We start from the raw sequence: 14777 nt of genomic DNA on the forward strand, positions 1-14777 counted from the left end.
AATCCCCCTGGGTGTGCGTGTGCCCTTCTGTCCACCTCTACCCTTTACATCTCTCTATCCAGCCCCCACCCTCCTCCCCTCAACACATTTCCGACCTCCCCTCCTTCTCGTTTCAGCTCCAACCAAACATTTGAGAAGAGGCCCAATTAATATGTTGTCCATCTGCACTGCAAAACAGGCTCCATTCATCTGGTGGAATAGCGGCAGGAAAGGCATATAATTCGTTCTAAAACGACATCCAATGTTCCTCCGAAAAGGCGATGCCCACTCTGTTTTGCTCCTTCCCAAAAGGTGGTATGTACCCTCGTGTGTGATCGACCTCGCTGGCAGAGAGATACATCACACCCTTTTTTGGGGGGAGGGGTGATTTGTGTCATTTGTTTGATTGTCTTCAAGTGTTTTGGGGAGTGCACAAGCCCTCCCAGATACCAGTTGAGTGAGCCCCTGCCATCCTCTCCCCGTCACAAACAAACTCCCTCAGTCGGCCTGGTTTCCCCTGTCCGCCTCCTGGAGTTGGTGGTTTGCGCCTGAACACCTCCCGCCCGCCCGCACCCTCCCTCCCTGCCTGTCAAACTTGGTTAGCTCGCAGTGACGCCCCCCCACCTTCCCCCCGCCCCACCGGCCCCCCTCTTATCCCTGTCTACAGCAGCATGGCGCCAAAAACACCCCACCCTGCTCAAAAAAGGACCCCTGTGAGAAAGGCGGCAAAGAGGAGGAGAAAGAGAGAGAGAGAGAGAAGGGAGGACAAAGGGACAGAACGCTGACGGAAGAGAGAGAGAGAGAGATAGGGGAGCGACTGAGAGAAGAGAATGGAAATGGGGCGGAGAAGGAGAAAGAAAGATATATAGAGGGTATGAGGCCAGGAGAGAAGGGCAGAGAGGGAAGGCACAGCAGGAGTGACGGAGAGAGGGAGGAAAGGAGGGAGGGGAGAGACTGCAGAAGAAAGAAAAAGAAAGAGCAAGATCTTAATGCCTTGGCAAATGTACTGACTGTTCCTGCCAATAAACCACTTAAAGAAATAAGAAGTCTATTACTAGGGGGCAGGAGTTATGAAAGCAGTATATCAGTCAAGGAGTAGACAGAAAGAGAGAGAATACGAGACAGAGAAAGAGAGAGAGAGAGAGATACCGTGACAGTTATAGGCAGTATAAATATATACCACAACATATGCAGAGGGATAGAGAGATACAGATTCAAACAAACAAACCAACAAGGGCACGCTCCCCTCCCTGCCCGAACGCAGAGCCAGGAGGACACACACCTGTACACACACACACCTGTACACACACACACCGTTCTCCCAATGCCGGGGGCACACCTAGCGAAGCAAAGATGGCCCAACAGGCCTCTGCATGGGGAAGGGTTGGAGGACATGGAATAGTGAAGGAGTGAAGAAGGGAGACAGATCATCTGATGGAGGATGAGGGGAGAGAGAGCGACGCGGCGGGGATGGAAAGGTGAGGCAGGCAGATGAGACACGGGTTAAGGGAGAAGATATGCTTCAAATTAAATCATTTGGAACAAAGAAGGTTTGTTGCCAGGCAACCGATCGGTACAGGGTTACCAGGGCAACCAGGGTGACCTGAAGCTTGACCTTTGTAAGAGTCTCGGCCCTTGTGGTCGCTCTGTTCCTTTAACACACACACACACTCACAGCAAATGAGCTACATGACAACGTGTTCGGTGTTTGGAAGAAAGAATGTCTAATGGATGGCACAAAAAGTTTAAATGAAGCTAGTTTAAAAATGGTCTGTTCCCTTTCACATTTCTAAACATCTCCACTTCTAAAGGGATGATCTTAACAGACCCACATGCAAAATCCAAGACATTTGAATGAAAAACAGCACAATTCAAACTGAAATTAATAGTGACGTCCCGATGACGCGAATGCTTCCTGTTTCAGGTTTCTAGAATGAATATATGTTTTATAAATATGTTTTGGAGCATTTGTGAGCATTCAGGATTCAGCTTTTGGACCAAACTGCCTCCGTCTCTTTTTAGTGCAGGCCAGGAGGCTCTGACTACTCAACAGTGACAGATGAAAGGACCAGGGTGGCTTTGAATACGTGTATTGAAATGTGTGTACGAGTGTGAGGTGTGTGTGAGAGATGTGTGTGAGTGTTTTTTGTGTGACTCGTGTATACCTGTATGTGTGAAGGCAGAGGTCATTATAATGTGGTAAATGTGTGTATGTGTGTGTGTTTGTATGTGTATTTTCCTGTACTCTATAATGTTAGTGTGCGTGTTTACCGTATTGTTCAACGTGTACGTGTCCATGTCTTCTCCTGCATGTTTCAATGTCGAGTTGTGTGTGTTCGTGTGCCTGTGTGTGTCCGTGTGAATGGCGGCATGTATGTGTGCTTCAGTGTGCATGTCGGTGTGCCTCCGTGTCAATGTGTGGTCCCTCTATGTGACTGTCAGTGTGTGTGTGTCCCTCTATGTGACTGTCAGTGTGTGTGTGTCCCTCTATGTGACTGTCAGTGTGTGTGTGTCCCTCTATGTGACTGTCAGTGTGTGTGTGTGCCTCTATGTGACTGTCAGTGTGTGTGTGTCCCTCTATGTGACTGTCAGTGTGTGTGTGTGCCTCTATGTGACTGTCTGTCTGTGTGTGTGTGCTCCACGCCATGACCCCGGAGCACCGCCAAGATGTAACTCTAACGAACGCGACCTTTTCTGTTCCCCGCACAGTCCGTCAGGCCCAATCAGCCGAATGAAGATCAATTGGAGGACCATGAGAGGGGCGCCCCACCCTAACAATGGCACCAGACCGGCCCAGGGGAACAATAGCAGACGGGCACTGTCTTTATTCCGACACACTCAAGCAAAAAGAGACAAGCACCCCTGGTCTCTGCGTGAGGTGAAGCGGTTTTGTGGGGGTTTCGGGTCGGGGGTTGGCTGGCTGGCTGGCCGGGTTGGGGGGGGGGGGCGGGGCCTTGCTAACTATCTGTCTTCACGTCTAATTGAGTAATTAGGGTCAGTCCACATGTTCTTAACTGACATGCCGGTCTGAGTAGGGTAAGCGCTGGCCATGCCATCTGGTGACCCACTTGAGATGGAAAACACACACTCGTACAAGTGCATGCGTTCTGCTCATACAAGTCCCTGGGAGAATGCATGTGTGTTTTCCAAGCATCACCCAGGCATTCACGTGTCGTACTAACGCCTGTTGATACGCAACACTGCTCAGATACTTGATGTTCACACACACAATACAATAAAAAGGCAGGCAGAGGGCTACACACACGGAGCCATTCACACACTGAGCTAAGCTGCTGTAATTCAGTGTCAGGGACGACATTTGCTTAGAGAAGTGGGGTGGTGGAGGTAAAGGCTGGCTGGGAAAAAGGCTGAAGTCGCTTTTCTCTCTCTTTCACTCTCCTGCATGTGCTCTCTCTCTCTCCCATTTTCTTTTCTCTCTCTCTCTCTCTCTCTCTCTCTCTCTCTCTCTCTCTCTCTCGACTGCCTCTTTGCCATCCTCTATCTTTCTCGGCTGCATCTGTGTCTTTGCTCTCTCCCGCTCGGTCTCTCTCTTTCTCTCTCTCTCACACATGCACATACGCGCCCTCGTCTCTCCCTTTCTCCCCATTCTCTGACACATGCCCGCCCCCTCTCTACCCTGGTTTCCTCTCTCTCTTATCCTTTTCTTGGTCTCTCTCTCTCTCCCTGCTCTCTCCTGTCTTACTTCCTCCTCTCTCTCACCTCTCGGTCTTGCCCCCCCCCCTCTCCCCTCCGTCTCATTCCTCCTCTCTCCTCCGTCTCATTCCTCCTCTCCTCTATGCAGTGAGTGTATTCCCCTGAGTCTGACAGCAGGAAACTATTACACTCACAGACGGAATCTCTCTCCTCCAATTTCTCTCCGTCTCTCCCTCCTCTCCTTCCTGGTCCTCCCTTTCATCCGCTAACCCTCGACATCCTCCCTCCCCTCCATCTCTTCTCGGCCCTCTCCCTCGTTCTCTCTTGTTGCACTCCTCCTGTTCACCCCCTCCCTACTCTCCATCTCTCCTTTCGTCGCCTTCTTCCTCTCAGCGAGTCTCTCCTGAGCCCCCTCCCCTTCCCTTCTTCTCCTGTCTACCCCTCCTCCCTCCCCCTTTCTTCAGTCAATATAATTGGCATCGCAGGAGAACTCCCTGCAGAGTATGCTAAAACATCAGTACAAAACAGAAGGGAGGGGAGAGGGGAGGGAGGGAGGGGAGGCAGGGTGAGCCCTGACCACAGCAATCAGCAAACCGTAACCAGAACAAACCAGTCTAGCTTTGCCACAGAACACACACATCAGTCACACTGGTCTAATCACAGAATCCTCTCGATACACACACACAGCCAGGAGAGATCTGCAGCTCCAGGCCATCCTGTCATAAAAACCTCTGAGCAACCCTTGAGTATACAAGATAAGCATGATTCCATGACTTCTGTATTCCCATAAAAACTGTAAAAATGTACCACACAAACTGTAAATGACCCCCCTCCCAAAAAAATTATAATGTTCATGACAGAATGAATCCTAAAATACACAGAGAAGAATGTCACAAAGCATCATTTAAAAATCGGATGTTACTGTTGGGTCTGGATGTCTTGTGCAGGAATACATCTGGCTGGGGAAGGTATAGAACATTTTCAAATAACTACACTATAAAGATCTTTCTGCATTGTGTGTGCTGTTTTGAAGGCATCACTGTAATCTACTGGCACATAGGCTGCATCATTTTTCAACAATGTTCATTTTTCAACTCAACAAGCATGAATGGGGTGAAAAGTTGACTGGCCAACCCACTGGCTCTGCTCTGTGACTTACAGAATTTGAAGAGAAAAAATATGAAAATAACCAAATCATTTATGAAAATAAAAGCTTTTTCTGAGACTAGTCCCTAAGGCCAACTACCGTCAGCCTCAAACACCACCCTGGAAATAGCATGAGGGACTGAAACAAAGCAACACAATGAATAAGTCAGAATATATTCTTTTTTTGTTTACAATTAATATTATTCAATATTCATAGAAGTTGAAAAAGAAAGGAGGCACAGTGTATAAATGATCTTTTCTGATTTACATCAAAAACATTTGTCTGAAGGAAATATGGTTCAGTCATTGTGCTGGAAGTAACTGATCAAATTTACAGTTTATGGAGTCTCCATAGTGCCTGGGGCTTCTACACTAGTGCTAACTCAGGGCATGTCTTTCATTAACTCAATTAAATCAATTGTAAATACTGCTAATGTAGGTGTATTATGCTAATGGTTTTGATTTCGAGAACGGTAATGGAATGCCGAAGCACAATAGACGCACAGGTGAGGGGTATATTGAGCGAGGGAGGAAGAGAGAAAGAGTGTGTGCGAGAGAGACAAAGAGAGGTGAATGAGAGCCAGAAGCACATGAATGTGTCAGATGAAATGAAATACCCACTACACACAAACTCGTTGAGCTTAACCGACAGGGTTTGACTTCTGCGCTATTTGAAACCCCTCTATTATTAAAAAAGAACAATCAAATCACACTTGAAGCGCTCACACGCTCCTCTTCAAAAACGGTGGCACCACCTCATCTCGCGGCAGTCAATCTAACCCCGTTTTTGCCTCGTTGAAAGCAAATGTCATATAACTCTTTCATTCAAGCCCCGGAACACCGCTGTTCAAAACGGAAATTGAAAAAATATATAGGATGAGCTCTTCTTTCCAAGCGCGAGCTAGGTCCTTGCCGCGCTAATGCATGTCCGCTAATAAAGTGTTTGATTAATTCTCACGGTGTCATTTTTTCTTCTTCTGCGGGTTTCCCTTTTGACAGCCTGAAGAGCGTTTAATTACTATGCACTTCACTCCGTTAGGAAATGGAGCGTTCCAGAAGAACACCACTTGGACATCTTTTACCTCGAAAAAAAAATGGCCAGTAAGCACTTTTGTAAAATGTATCAAGTGTGAAGCGAACGCAAGACTGAGTGAATGAACGCCTTCCAGTAAACTGCCGCCAGTCTCACTGGGGGATTGTTTGAACAAAAACGAGAGGGCTTGTCTGGGATGTGGATGTGTGTGTTTACAGTAAGAGCGTGAAAGGTAGTTTGTGTTTGTGTGTCTGGGGGAGAGGGGGGCTTGCTCATACGTTTATGAAATAATGAGCAAGTTTAAAGTCAGACCTCAAGTACCAGAGAGACAGACTGGAGCTGGAGAGAGGGAAGAGAGACACAGAGACCCAGAGAAAAATGTCTGTCTTTGTGTGTTCAAGCTAACAGAAGATCTTCCAATTGTGTGCCGCAAATATGTGAGAGAGTGAATCGAAGAAAGGTGTGTGTGTGTGTTCGCAGGGATGTGATGCTCATGCAGAGATAAGAGGCTTACAGAGGGAGCATATTCTTTTCTAAGTAAATCTCATTAATTTTAATTAGCTGTATATTTAGCACGTACACCTGGAATGCATGTGATTCCTTCCATGCATAGTGACAACAATCCACTAGAGCAGGGGAAATGACTGAATGGGATTGACATTAGCACATCATATTGACAGAATGGTCTGTTGCTGTATTTGTGTCATATTCTGAAAACCTTACATGCTCCTGTCATCCTTTCTCACTGTGACTCTCTCTCCCTTCTTGTTTCACCTGACACAACCTTGCTCTATCGCCTTCTGTCTCCTTATCTTGCTTTAAGTACACCCCTCGATTCCACTCTGAGTGTATCCTTCGCTCCCTTTCAACACCCTTGCCTCTCTTTGCGCCTCTCCCTTCCACGTATTCCATCTCCTTCCTCGTTCTCCCGCCCGCACCCCCCCCACCACCACCCCCATCCTTTTCTCAGTCTGTCTTCCTTCTCCTTTTCTCCCCACCCCCCTTCCTCCCCTCTTCTGCCGCCTCTTCATCTCTCATTCTCTCCCTCTTCTTTCCCTTCCCTCCCTCCCTCCCTCCCTCTCTCCTGGGGTAATCAGCTTATCCTCGATGTGTCCAGGCTCCTCTCCACGTCTCCTCTGCTTTGTTTCCAATTCATTCAGCAACGGAGATTAGAAACGCCTATTTGGCTCTTTTGTCTTTCACCAGCCGACGCACCGCTGAGTTTCACCGCACAGCGATGTCCTCATCGCCGGCGCGCATTAGCGCCACTCGCCCAGTGAGACGGCCCGCTCGCATCATCAGGAAACCACTTAGCCGAGGCTAAAGCTAAAGACAGCGTGGTTCGTGATGCCTAAGTATATAGCATTACAGCGCCATAGCATGCTCTATGATGTTGCACGAGGTCTTAGGGGTATTACAGCTCCCAATGCTCTTACGTGGCCGAGCACGTGACTTAGTGTCGGATGGCTTCATCATAAAAGCCTGCCACTTTGATGGAGACATCACTGAGTCAACCAATGATGTCTCCATCCGAAAAAACTAACGTCAGTGATTCAAACCACAAGGCTGCGAGTCCTACTGGAGAAGCACATTGACGCCCTCATCAAAAATGAGGCACAGCTTGTAAACAACACGAACATCTGAACTTCCATTGGCCGAGCCCACTCCTGGGAAATCCTCTGCTCAACACAGCAAAGGCTGCAATCAATACAGTGAGTGTATGTGTGCCGCTTTTCACTGTAGGGCCTTTCTAGCACCTAGAGGAGCGCTCATCACCGGGGTTTGATGTGCATGCACACACACACTGACGGAGAGAATACCATTTTTTTCCTGAAAGGCTTCAGTGATCACCCATGCGTTCATGACAGGACACATTGCTGATTCTGGCCCCCTAGCAATCAATTAAAAGCCCCCATAGGAGAATTCCGACACTGCGAAAGGTGCAATCAAAGGAAAAATCACATGTGGTATGAGGCGGACCATAATGATGTTTGTCCCAAATATATATTTATATAAAAGAGTCATTTCTCTCAGCCCCAGTGTTTTGTTTTTGTCAAAACGGCTTTCTAAACTGCAGCGTTCACTCTAGACAGGTTTGCGAACACAGCTCAATTTCCTCGGGATGGACATGGGCCTAACACCGATGGAAAAAAGGCCAGAACGCTGCGTTCACAATCTCCCAAGAGTGTTGGGCGGCTCAGTTGTGATGCTTAGAGTGAGATTGATTTGTTCGGATTTAATCTGGCATTGGAGAGGGTATGGATGGATGAGATCTGTCTCAGATTGATGAGGTCTGATTGGGTCTTGTTTATAACTCGGGTGTGTGACATGTCAGTTAGGTGTATCGCCACTGTGTTTTAATTTGGGTTATTTTCTGCAGCTATTACTTATTACATCTCTGTGGAAATGGCTGGTTTGATTTGCTCGCTTATGAATGTGTGAGCATGAGATGTAAGTGTGAGGATAACACTGCATACCTCTTTACATTAGCAATCTTCTTCTTATGGTTGCTTTTAAAGGAGCAGTACATGCTTGTTTACTGACATCATTGGTTGCTAGGGGGTGAAAATTGCAATCCAATTCATAGTTGGAGCTATGAATGCTGGGAGTAAGAGTCTATATTTGCATGAAACATGTTTTGAGGCATGTTTGTTTACAAATGCTCAAGGGACAACAAAAGGAAAACAAAGATTTAGTATGATGTCAGACTGGGTTACACTGCTAGACTCATAACACATTTATGAGTTACTTTCTTCAACAATCAATATGTCACCCACAAATCCAAATAGACATTGAACAGCTGGAAAAACCATGGAATGGGTCTTTAATTTGCTATCCTTCAAGTTAATGAATCAGCATAATCAACAGAAGAAACAATGGTCTCTTCCAGATGTTTTCTTGTTACAAAAAAAACTATATGAGCCAATCACAGTCTCATTGCACTGGGCCGTGAATGTTCCAGTAACTATACTATACCAATCTGGCCAATTACCCGTTAAAGGAAACAAACGGAAATCCAGAAGAGCAAGTACCTTCTCCTGGGCCAGGTAATATGCCATGAGGGGAAAAACAAAGCCTTGGTCTAGTATAACCCAGTAGTGTTTAATGGAATAAAAGCTCACACTTCTTATTAATGTCAGTCTGTACCAGTAATTCCCCCCCGGCTGCCTGGTACGTCAGCTTGTTAATGAGTCGCCGCTTATCAGGTGGCATTAACAGGCAAGAGCCTCCCCCTGCAGACGCCCACCGCTGTATTACCGAAATGCTCTCCGGTCTTGGCAAACAGGAAGTCAACAATAAACAATGACAACAACAACACAAAGGAGGACAGTCTCTCCCCGCCTGGGGAGAAGGTGCCAGAGTGAGCCATATGCCTGAGCAGAGTGAGAGAGAGAGAGAGAGAGAGAGAGAGAGAGAGAGAGAGAGAGAGAGAGAGAGAGAGAGAGAGAGAGAGAGAGAGAGAGAGAGAGAGAGAGGAGAGGTAAAGTGATCTGCTGGCACGGACATAGACACTGAGCTCTCCCACCTGATTGGTCTAAGCCCGTGCCCATCTATTTAATCCTTCCTCATCATTGGCCACAGCTGGATTGGCGACTCAGCTCAATGCCACAGTCAGGGGAATACGTAGAGGTAAATAAACCATCAGCCACATATCGTGACCGCACATGTTCCCCGAGGTCCGTGATTGGACGACCACAGAGACTCGGGCCTAGTAGCGGATGGGAAGCTATGGCAGTTAGGGGGGGGGGGGGGGGGGCAGACAGGCAGACACAGTCATGGGGTAACTAGGTTACTGATACGGGCACAAAACCAGGCCAGATGTAGCCAGCCAATCGGAGAGCCTAATCGGTATCCTTGGGAGAGGTTCTCCGTCTGAGCTGCATCGCTGAACCTCCAGCTGTGGAAATGAATATGTCAAATTGCTGGCAATTAGTGTCCTCCCAGTACGGAAGCCCTGGCAGGGACAAAACCAGTTAGCGTTGCCCTTTCCGTGACTTTGACACAGTCACGTGGGGGGTTACGCATCAGAAGTTTAAACAAGCTTGATGTGCGCTCTGTCATGACATGAATGCATATGGTTTGTGCCTATCTTTGTTCCCCTTCACATTGAAGAAAAGAAGATGAGGCCAAGGCTTTCAAGTCAATCTGAATATAGATTTTGAACATATCTCTGAGACATATTTTTTGAACGGCAAATCTGCTAGCAATTGATGTGTGGAGCCAATGGTCTCTCTGATACTATATCCTTGCATTATTCATGCTAAGTAGCTCCCCTCTGTTTATGAGCTTTTAGAAGGGTGCTCCTCCATTAGGAGCCATTATTTGGCTCAAGACACATGCGCGTGCACACACACACAGCCAATCCATCCATTTCCCACTGACAAGGCCACCCTGTTGAGTCACAAGAGACTGCCCATGCTCACAAGCATGCAGGAAATCACATGTTGATTCTCCCCCTCTTTCCAAACCAGTTAACAGCCTCGCTGGTCTCCTGGTCTTACGCCTCAACTTGACCGAGCCCTGAAAAGGTCAAAGGACAAAGTGCCGGCTGTGACACAGTTGATACTACGTGGTAATCCAGGAAGCAATCCCTATCTACTCTTCATTGGTTTGCTTGCCTATTTCCCTGCGTCTAATGTACATTTTTCTCATTTGAAACCGGCCTCAATTTTAAGACTGTGCTATGCTAAAACAATGAACAGGTTTGTCTCTGCTTTCCAGAGACGGACATTAAAAAGTATTTTGTGCTATTTGCATACATATGCGCAATTTGTATGTTGCTTTGGAAATCATTTACATTGTGAATGGCCCTTTTGGAAATTTGTTACAAATGAAGCTTTAGGCTCAATTTCTGGAGTACTATAAACAGAAAAGATCTGATCCCCAAGATCTTCTACCCCCACCCCCCCCCCCCCCCCCACCACCAACATGATATCTAATCAACAGTCCTAATCACAACTGTCACAATGGTTCTCAAGGCCTACATGATTTCATTAGCTATTCAACAATGACCTCATGTCGGTGCATCCCCTGTAGTTTCCCACTGTGAGCAGCATCCCACTGACCAGGGCATGCGTTGGAGCATCATCTGCCTCTCATTTCCAGAAGCACAAAAAAATACAATTATGCATAATTCAACAGGCAGTCAAAACAGCTGACGTGGTTAAAGGCAGAGCAAGTAAGTCTGTGTGCGGTGGTGTGTGTGTGTTTGTGTGTCTGTATGCATGTGTATGTGCGCTGTGTGTGTATGTGGGGGGGGGAGTGCAGTGTGATTGTGGATGCCTCCAATTTTGTTGGACCGTGAGTAGGCAAACGCCGTGCAAAAGTGCTTTGGAGACGATGCGCTAATGGGTTTAGCCAACTACAACTCAAAGTAGTAGACGTGTGTTGATATGCTCCTTACGTTGCCAGATTCTTGACTCACACTGCTGGGTAATGGGCAACAATGATCACTAGAATGTAACAAATACCAGAGGATCCCTCCCCCAAGCCATTTACAGTACATACAGTAGCTGTAGCTCCGGACAGATATTGCCTGCTGCGATTGTGTTACTGAAAGTCTTATGTAATTGGAAAAGCACATTGGAGAGTGTGTTCCCCATCCGGTAGGTGCTTAAAGCGAGGATGATATCATTACAAAGTGCTTCTCTCATCAAATCCTCTTTCAGCCTCCATCTACAACCCTGCCCAGCAGACCCAGTGCTCAGGTTCTGCCTCATCACGACTGTGTGTGCGTCTGCGCCACGAACTATGCTCATGTGAGGAGGAACTTCTGTGTGTGCGGGGATGTGTGTGCGAACGTGTGTGTGTGGGTGTGTGAGAGAGAGAGAGAGAGAGAGAGAGAGAGAGAGAGAGAGAGAGAGAGAGAGAGAGAGAGAGCATGTGTGCAAGAAAGAGCACATGTGAACAGGCATGATGTGTGTGCATGCACGCTTTTGTGCACGCATAGGTCACACACATTCATCAAAAACAACAGCTGAAATTCCGTTGGGGTTCAGGGGGAGGAGAAGTGCCCCATGTGCTTATTCACGGCCCTATGGTTCCCTTGTAATAACATCAGTAACAACGAAAACCCCTCACGTCAACAGATAAAGCGACAGATAGAGAGGATGTGGGGGGTCAGGGGAGGCCACGTGCTTACCATTGGGGTAGTTGCTCTGAACCGATGCTGAAAGTACAGTCAATAAAATGAGAGTCCGTAGTCCAGGACCTGGGAATGAAGTGAACGCCATGGTCAGACGCACAGATCTGTCTCAAAACAGAGGGCCGAGAAGCACCTTCGGGTCACCTGACAGGGAGATAAAAGAAAGAGAGCAAACATCACCTCAGGCATTCTCGATTAATTGCTTGTTTTTTGATTGGTTGGCTGGTGCTGAATAAACGTTTAGGCACCGTTACTCACGCGCAGCTCCGTGGGTTTCATCGATCGGCCTGTGTCATATAGTAGCCTACCAGGGGGGTGACGCAGTGATCGAGCCCTTATCATCGTTAAAGGCAACGGTCTAGATCACAAACGTCTAATAATCAGTAGCTTGTGTATAATTACGTCAGAATTATTCGATCCGCCTCAACAACCTTTGAAAAACAATGGATGTCTTTGCTGAGACAAAACAACTCGTATTACAAATAACGTAGGAAATTATCCATTGGCCCAGGCATAGCAGCGAAACACAGCAGCGAGATGCACCTGTCGCCCGCTGAGAATTCACCGTGCGCCTTCACATACAGTCACAAATGGACGCGCGCACTTTGTCATTATAATACCCTCCTGTCACACGTACACTCTAAAATAGCCCTACGCCGAGGCAAGCCTAGATTCATCCTCGAACTGCTCATTCATTGTCGCAGTTCAGAGCAAACCATAACGAGAGGTTGCCTGCGGGACGGGCGGGCGAATAGGGCGGGGAAGGATGGGGGGACGGGAGTATTTATTGTTGTTGCAGCCATTCGAATCGAGCGTGCAGGCATAGGAAACGAAACTAGTTTCAATATCGTTAGTAGTAATACGGACATTTTGCAGTCAATATTAGACTGAATAAAACTTATAGAACGTATAGCCTATAGTCTAGGTCGCTACCTGCAATGCTGCTGGATGCGTGTAGAAACTACCGGTACGGTTTCTCGCAACGCCTCTTTCCCTACACCTTTCCTCGATCCAGACAAATAGCGGAGTATGTTGAGATAACCTAGAGTGTTTGAATGTAGCATAGTCAATGAGAACACCTTGCGCGTAATCACACGGTCAGTTCTGGAAGGGAAGGGAGGGGAGAGGGGGCATAATGTAGGCTTCAATCCAATTACAGAAAACATAGACATTCGCTCTAAATAATACATGAAAATCCGTTGTTGTTCCCGGGTCAAACCCAACGGTTTACCATTTCTTTCTGCCAGTGAGTGTGCGCCGAAAACAGAAACATTCCAGGACACGAACGCACCAAATAGTGACTATAGAGTCTCGTCCACCGTTAGCCAGGACACCAACAACAATAACACGTATTGCCTATTGCACGGACATTGGCATTGTCTACACACCGATATTCTGCCTGAAAGTCCTTTTTCCTGCGGGAAAACCACTCAGCGTGTTGGTTCGGAATCCGGACTCCTTGGAGCTGGTTCACTGCTGCTTGGTCCGATCGAGCTCTCACTGGATCTGTCTCTATGACTTTTTTCCCTCCTTCCCTTGCTTCTTGTTTTTCTTGCTTATTCCCTCTCTCCACCGTCTACCGTTCACTGCAGCAAAACAGTCTGGCTGAAAGACGGTGGGAGGGAGGAAGGCAGAGAGGGAGGGGGTAGTGTGAGGGGCAGAGAGGGTAGGGGAGGGGATTTTAATACGATTTGGCCCATACCATTCGGATAACAGAGCCAGAGCATACTGAGTCAAACACGAGGGAGATATAAAGATAGCAGCAGATCGCTGTGATTTCAGCTTGTCATTGTCAAGTAATCATCATGTATTATCACTGGCATTATCTATATAATTTAGCCTACATTTACAAAACGTTATTCATTGGTAACAATTGCATATAAAAACCTATACATGTCTTGGCCTACAATGTGCGGTGTGTGTTTGTATTATCTGTTTTCTTTTATGATGTGTTTGGGACACGAAGCGTAGTCTGCTTTTAGTGTTGAATTTACCACGCGCCAGGGCCGGCAAACTAGTGGGTGTTCGCAAACCGTATCGGGAGGAGCAGGAGGGGTAGGGGGGGGGAGGCGGTTCAACTTGCTAGGGGATTAAGGATTAGTTTTGCACGCGGATTAGTTTGTGTGTGAAGGGAGGCATGGGGTTAAAACATGGATGGCAGCACCGGCACGACAGCCCAATCACCAAAGGCAACAAACTGGAGACAGGAGACGGTCATGCAGACATCAGTTTGAACTGGGAGTGTGGGAAGTATGTCTCTACAGTTGCTTGAGGATTCATTTTTTGTCTTGTCATCTCTTTGTTTGGAACGTTAGGCCTACATAGCCTGCTTCCTATTGTAATAGGCTAATGCCAATTTTCTATTATTTTGATTGTTAATTTGGCACGTGATAATCAGAAGTGACATGCATGCGGGCTATGTGAACAATATGGTTCATGGTTGTCATTCATAGCTTTATAGCTTTCCTATATAAAGGGTTTTATATATGCAGTACCATGTTCCTAATAGTTTCCATCTGATATGAAACCTCCATATCATGTTTTAAATTAATTGTCAAGAACCGGCCAGGTCTGTTTTTGTTTTGAGAGTATTCAGCATACCTATTATTGGCATACAAGCTATTTACCGAGCCTACACCTCGCATATAATCTTTGCCGCTAGCTTGTTGCCAGATAAAAGTTCTCGATACTGTGCGAACCTCATTATATACAGCCTTCCTAAAAAGCCGCTTCCTTGCGTTTGCATCTCTGCCGGGACTCGAACCCGGAGCCTCTGGATTAGAAGTCCAGCGCGCTATTCCATTGCGCCACAGAGACTAA

The 14777-nt window shown here is 47.1% G+C and overlaps 2 protein-coding genes and 1 non-coding gene across 4 annotated transcripts in view; all 3 read right to left on the bottom strand.

Annotated features, from left to right (window-relative positions):
• The window catches only part of cadm3 (cell adhesion molecule 3), a 32892-nt gene extending 19325 nt beyond the window's left edge, over nt 1-13567 (bottom strand). Inside the window, 2 exon segments of the mRNA XM_062482328.1 lie at nt 11955-12101; nt 13346-13567. Of these exon segments, the coding sequence (XP_062338312.1) occupies nt 11955-12045 (91 nt within the window). The 5' untranslated portion in view covers nt 12046-12101; nt 13346-13567.
• The window catches only part of atp1a2a (ATPase Na+/K+ transporting subunit alpha 2a), a 99440-nt gene that overhangs the window by 65856 nt on the left and 18807 nt on the right, over nt 1-14777 (bottom strand). The gene's annotated exons all lie outside the window — the stretch shown is intronic.
• trnar-ucu (transfer RNA arginine (anticodon UCU)) lies at nt 14701-14774 on the bottom strand. The gene has a single exon. It is a non-coding gene; the product is annotated as a tRNA-Arg (tRNA).

The sequence above is a fragment of the Osmerus eperlanus genome, chromosome 16 (assembly GCF_963692335.1).
Source record: "Osmerus eperlanus chromosome 16, fOsmEpe2.1, whole genome shotgun sequence".
NCBI lineage: Eukaryota > Metazoa > Chordata > Actinopteri > Osmeriformes > Osmeridae > Osmerus > Osmerus eperlanus.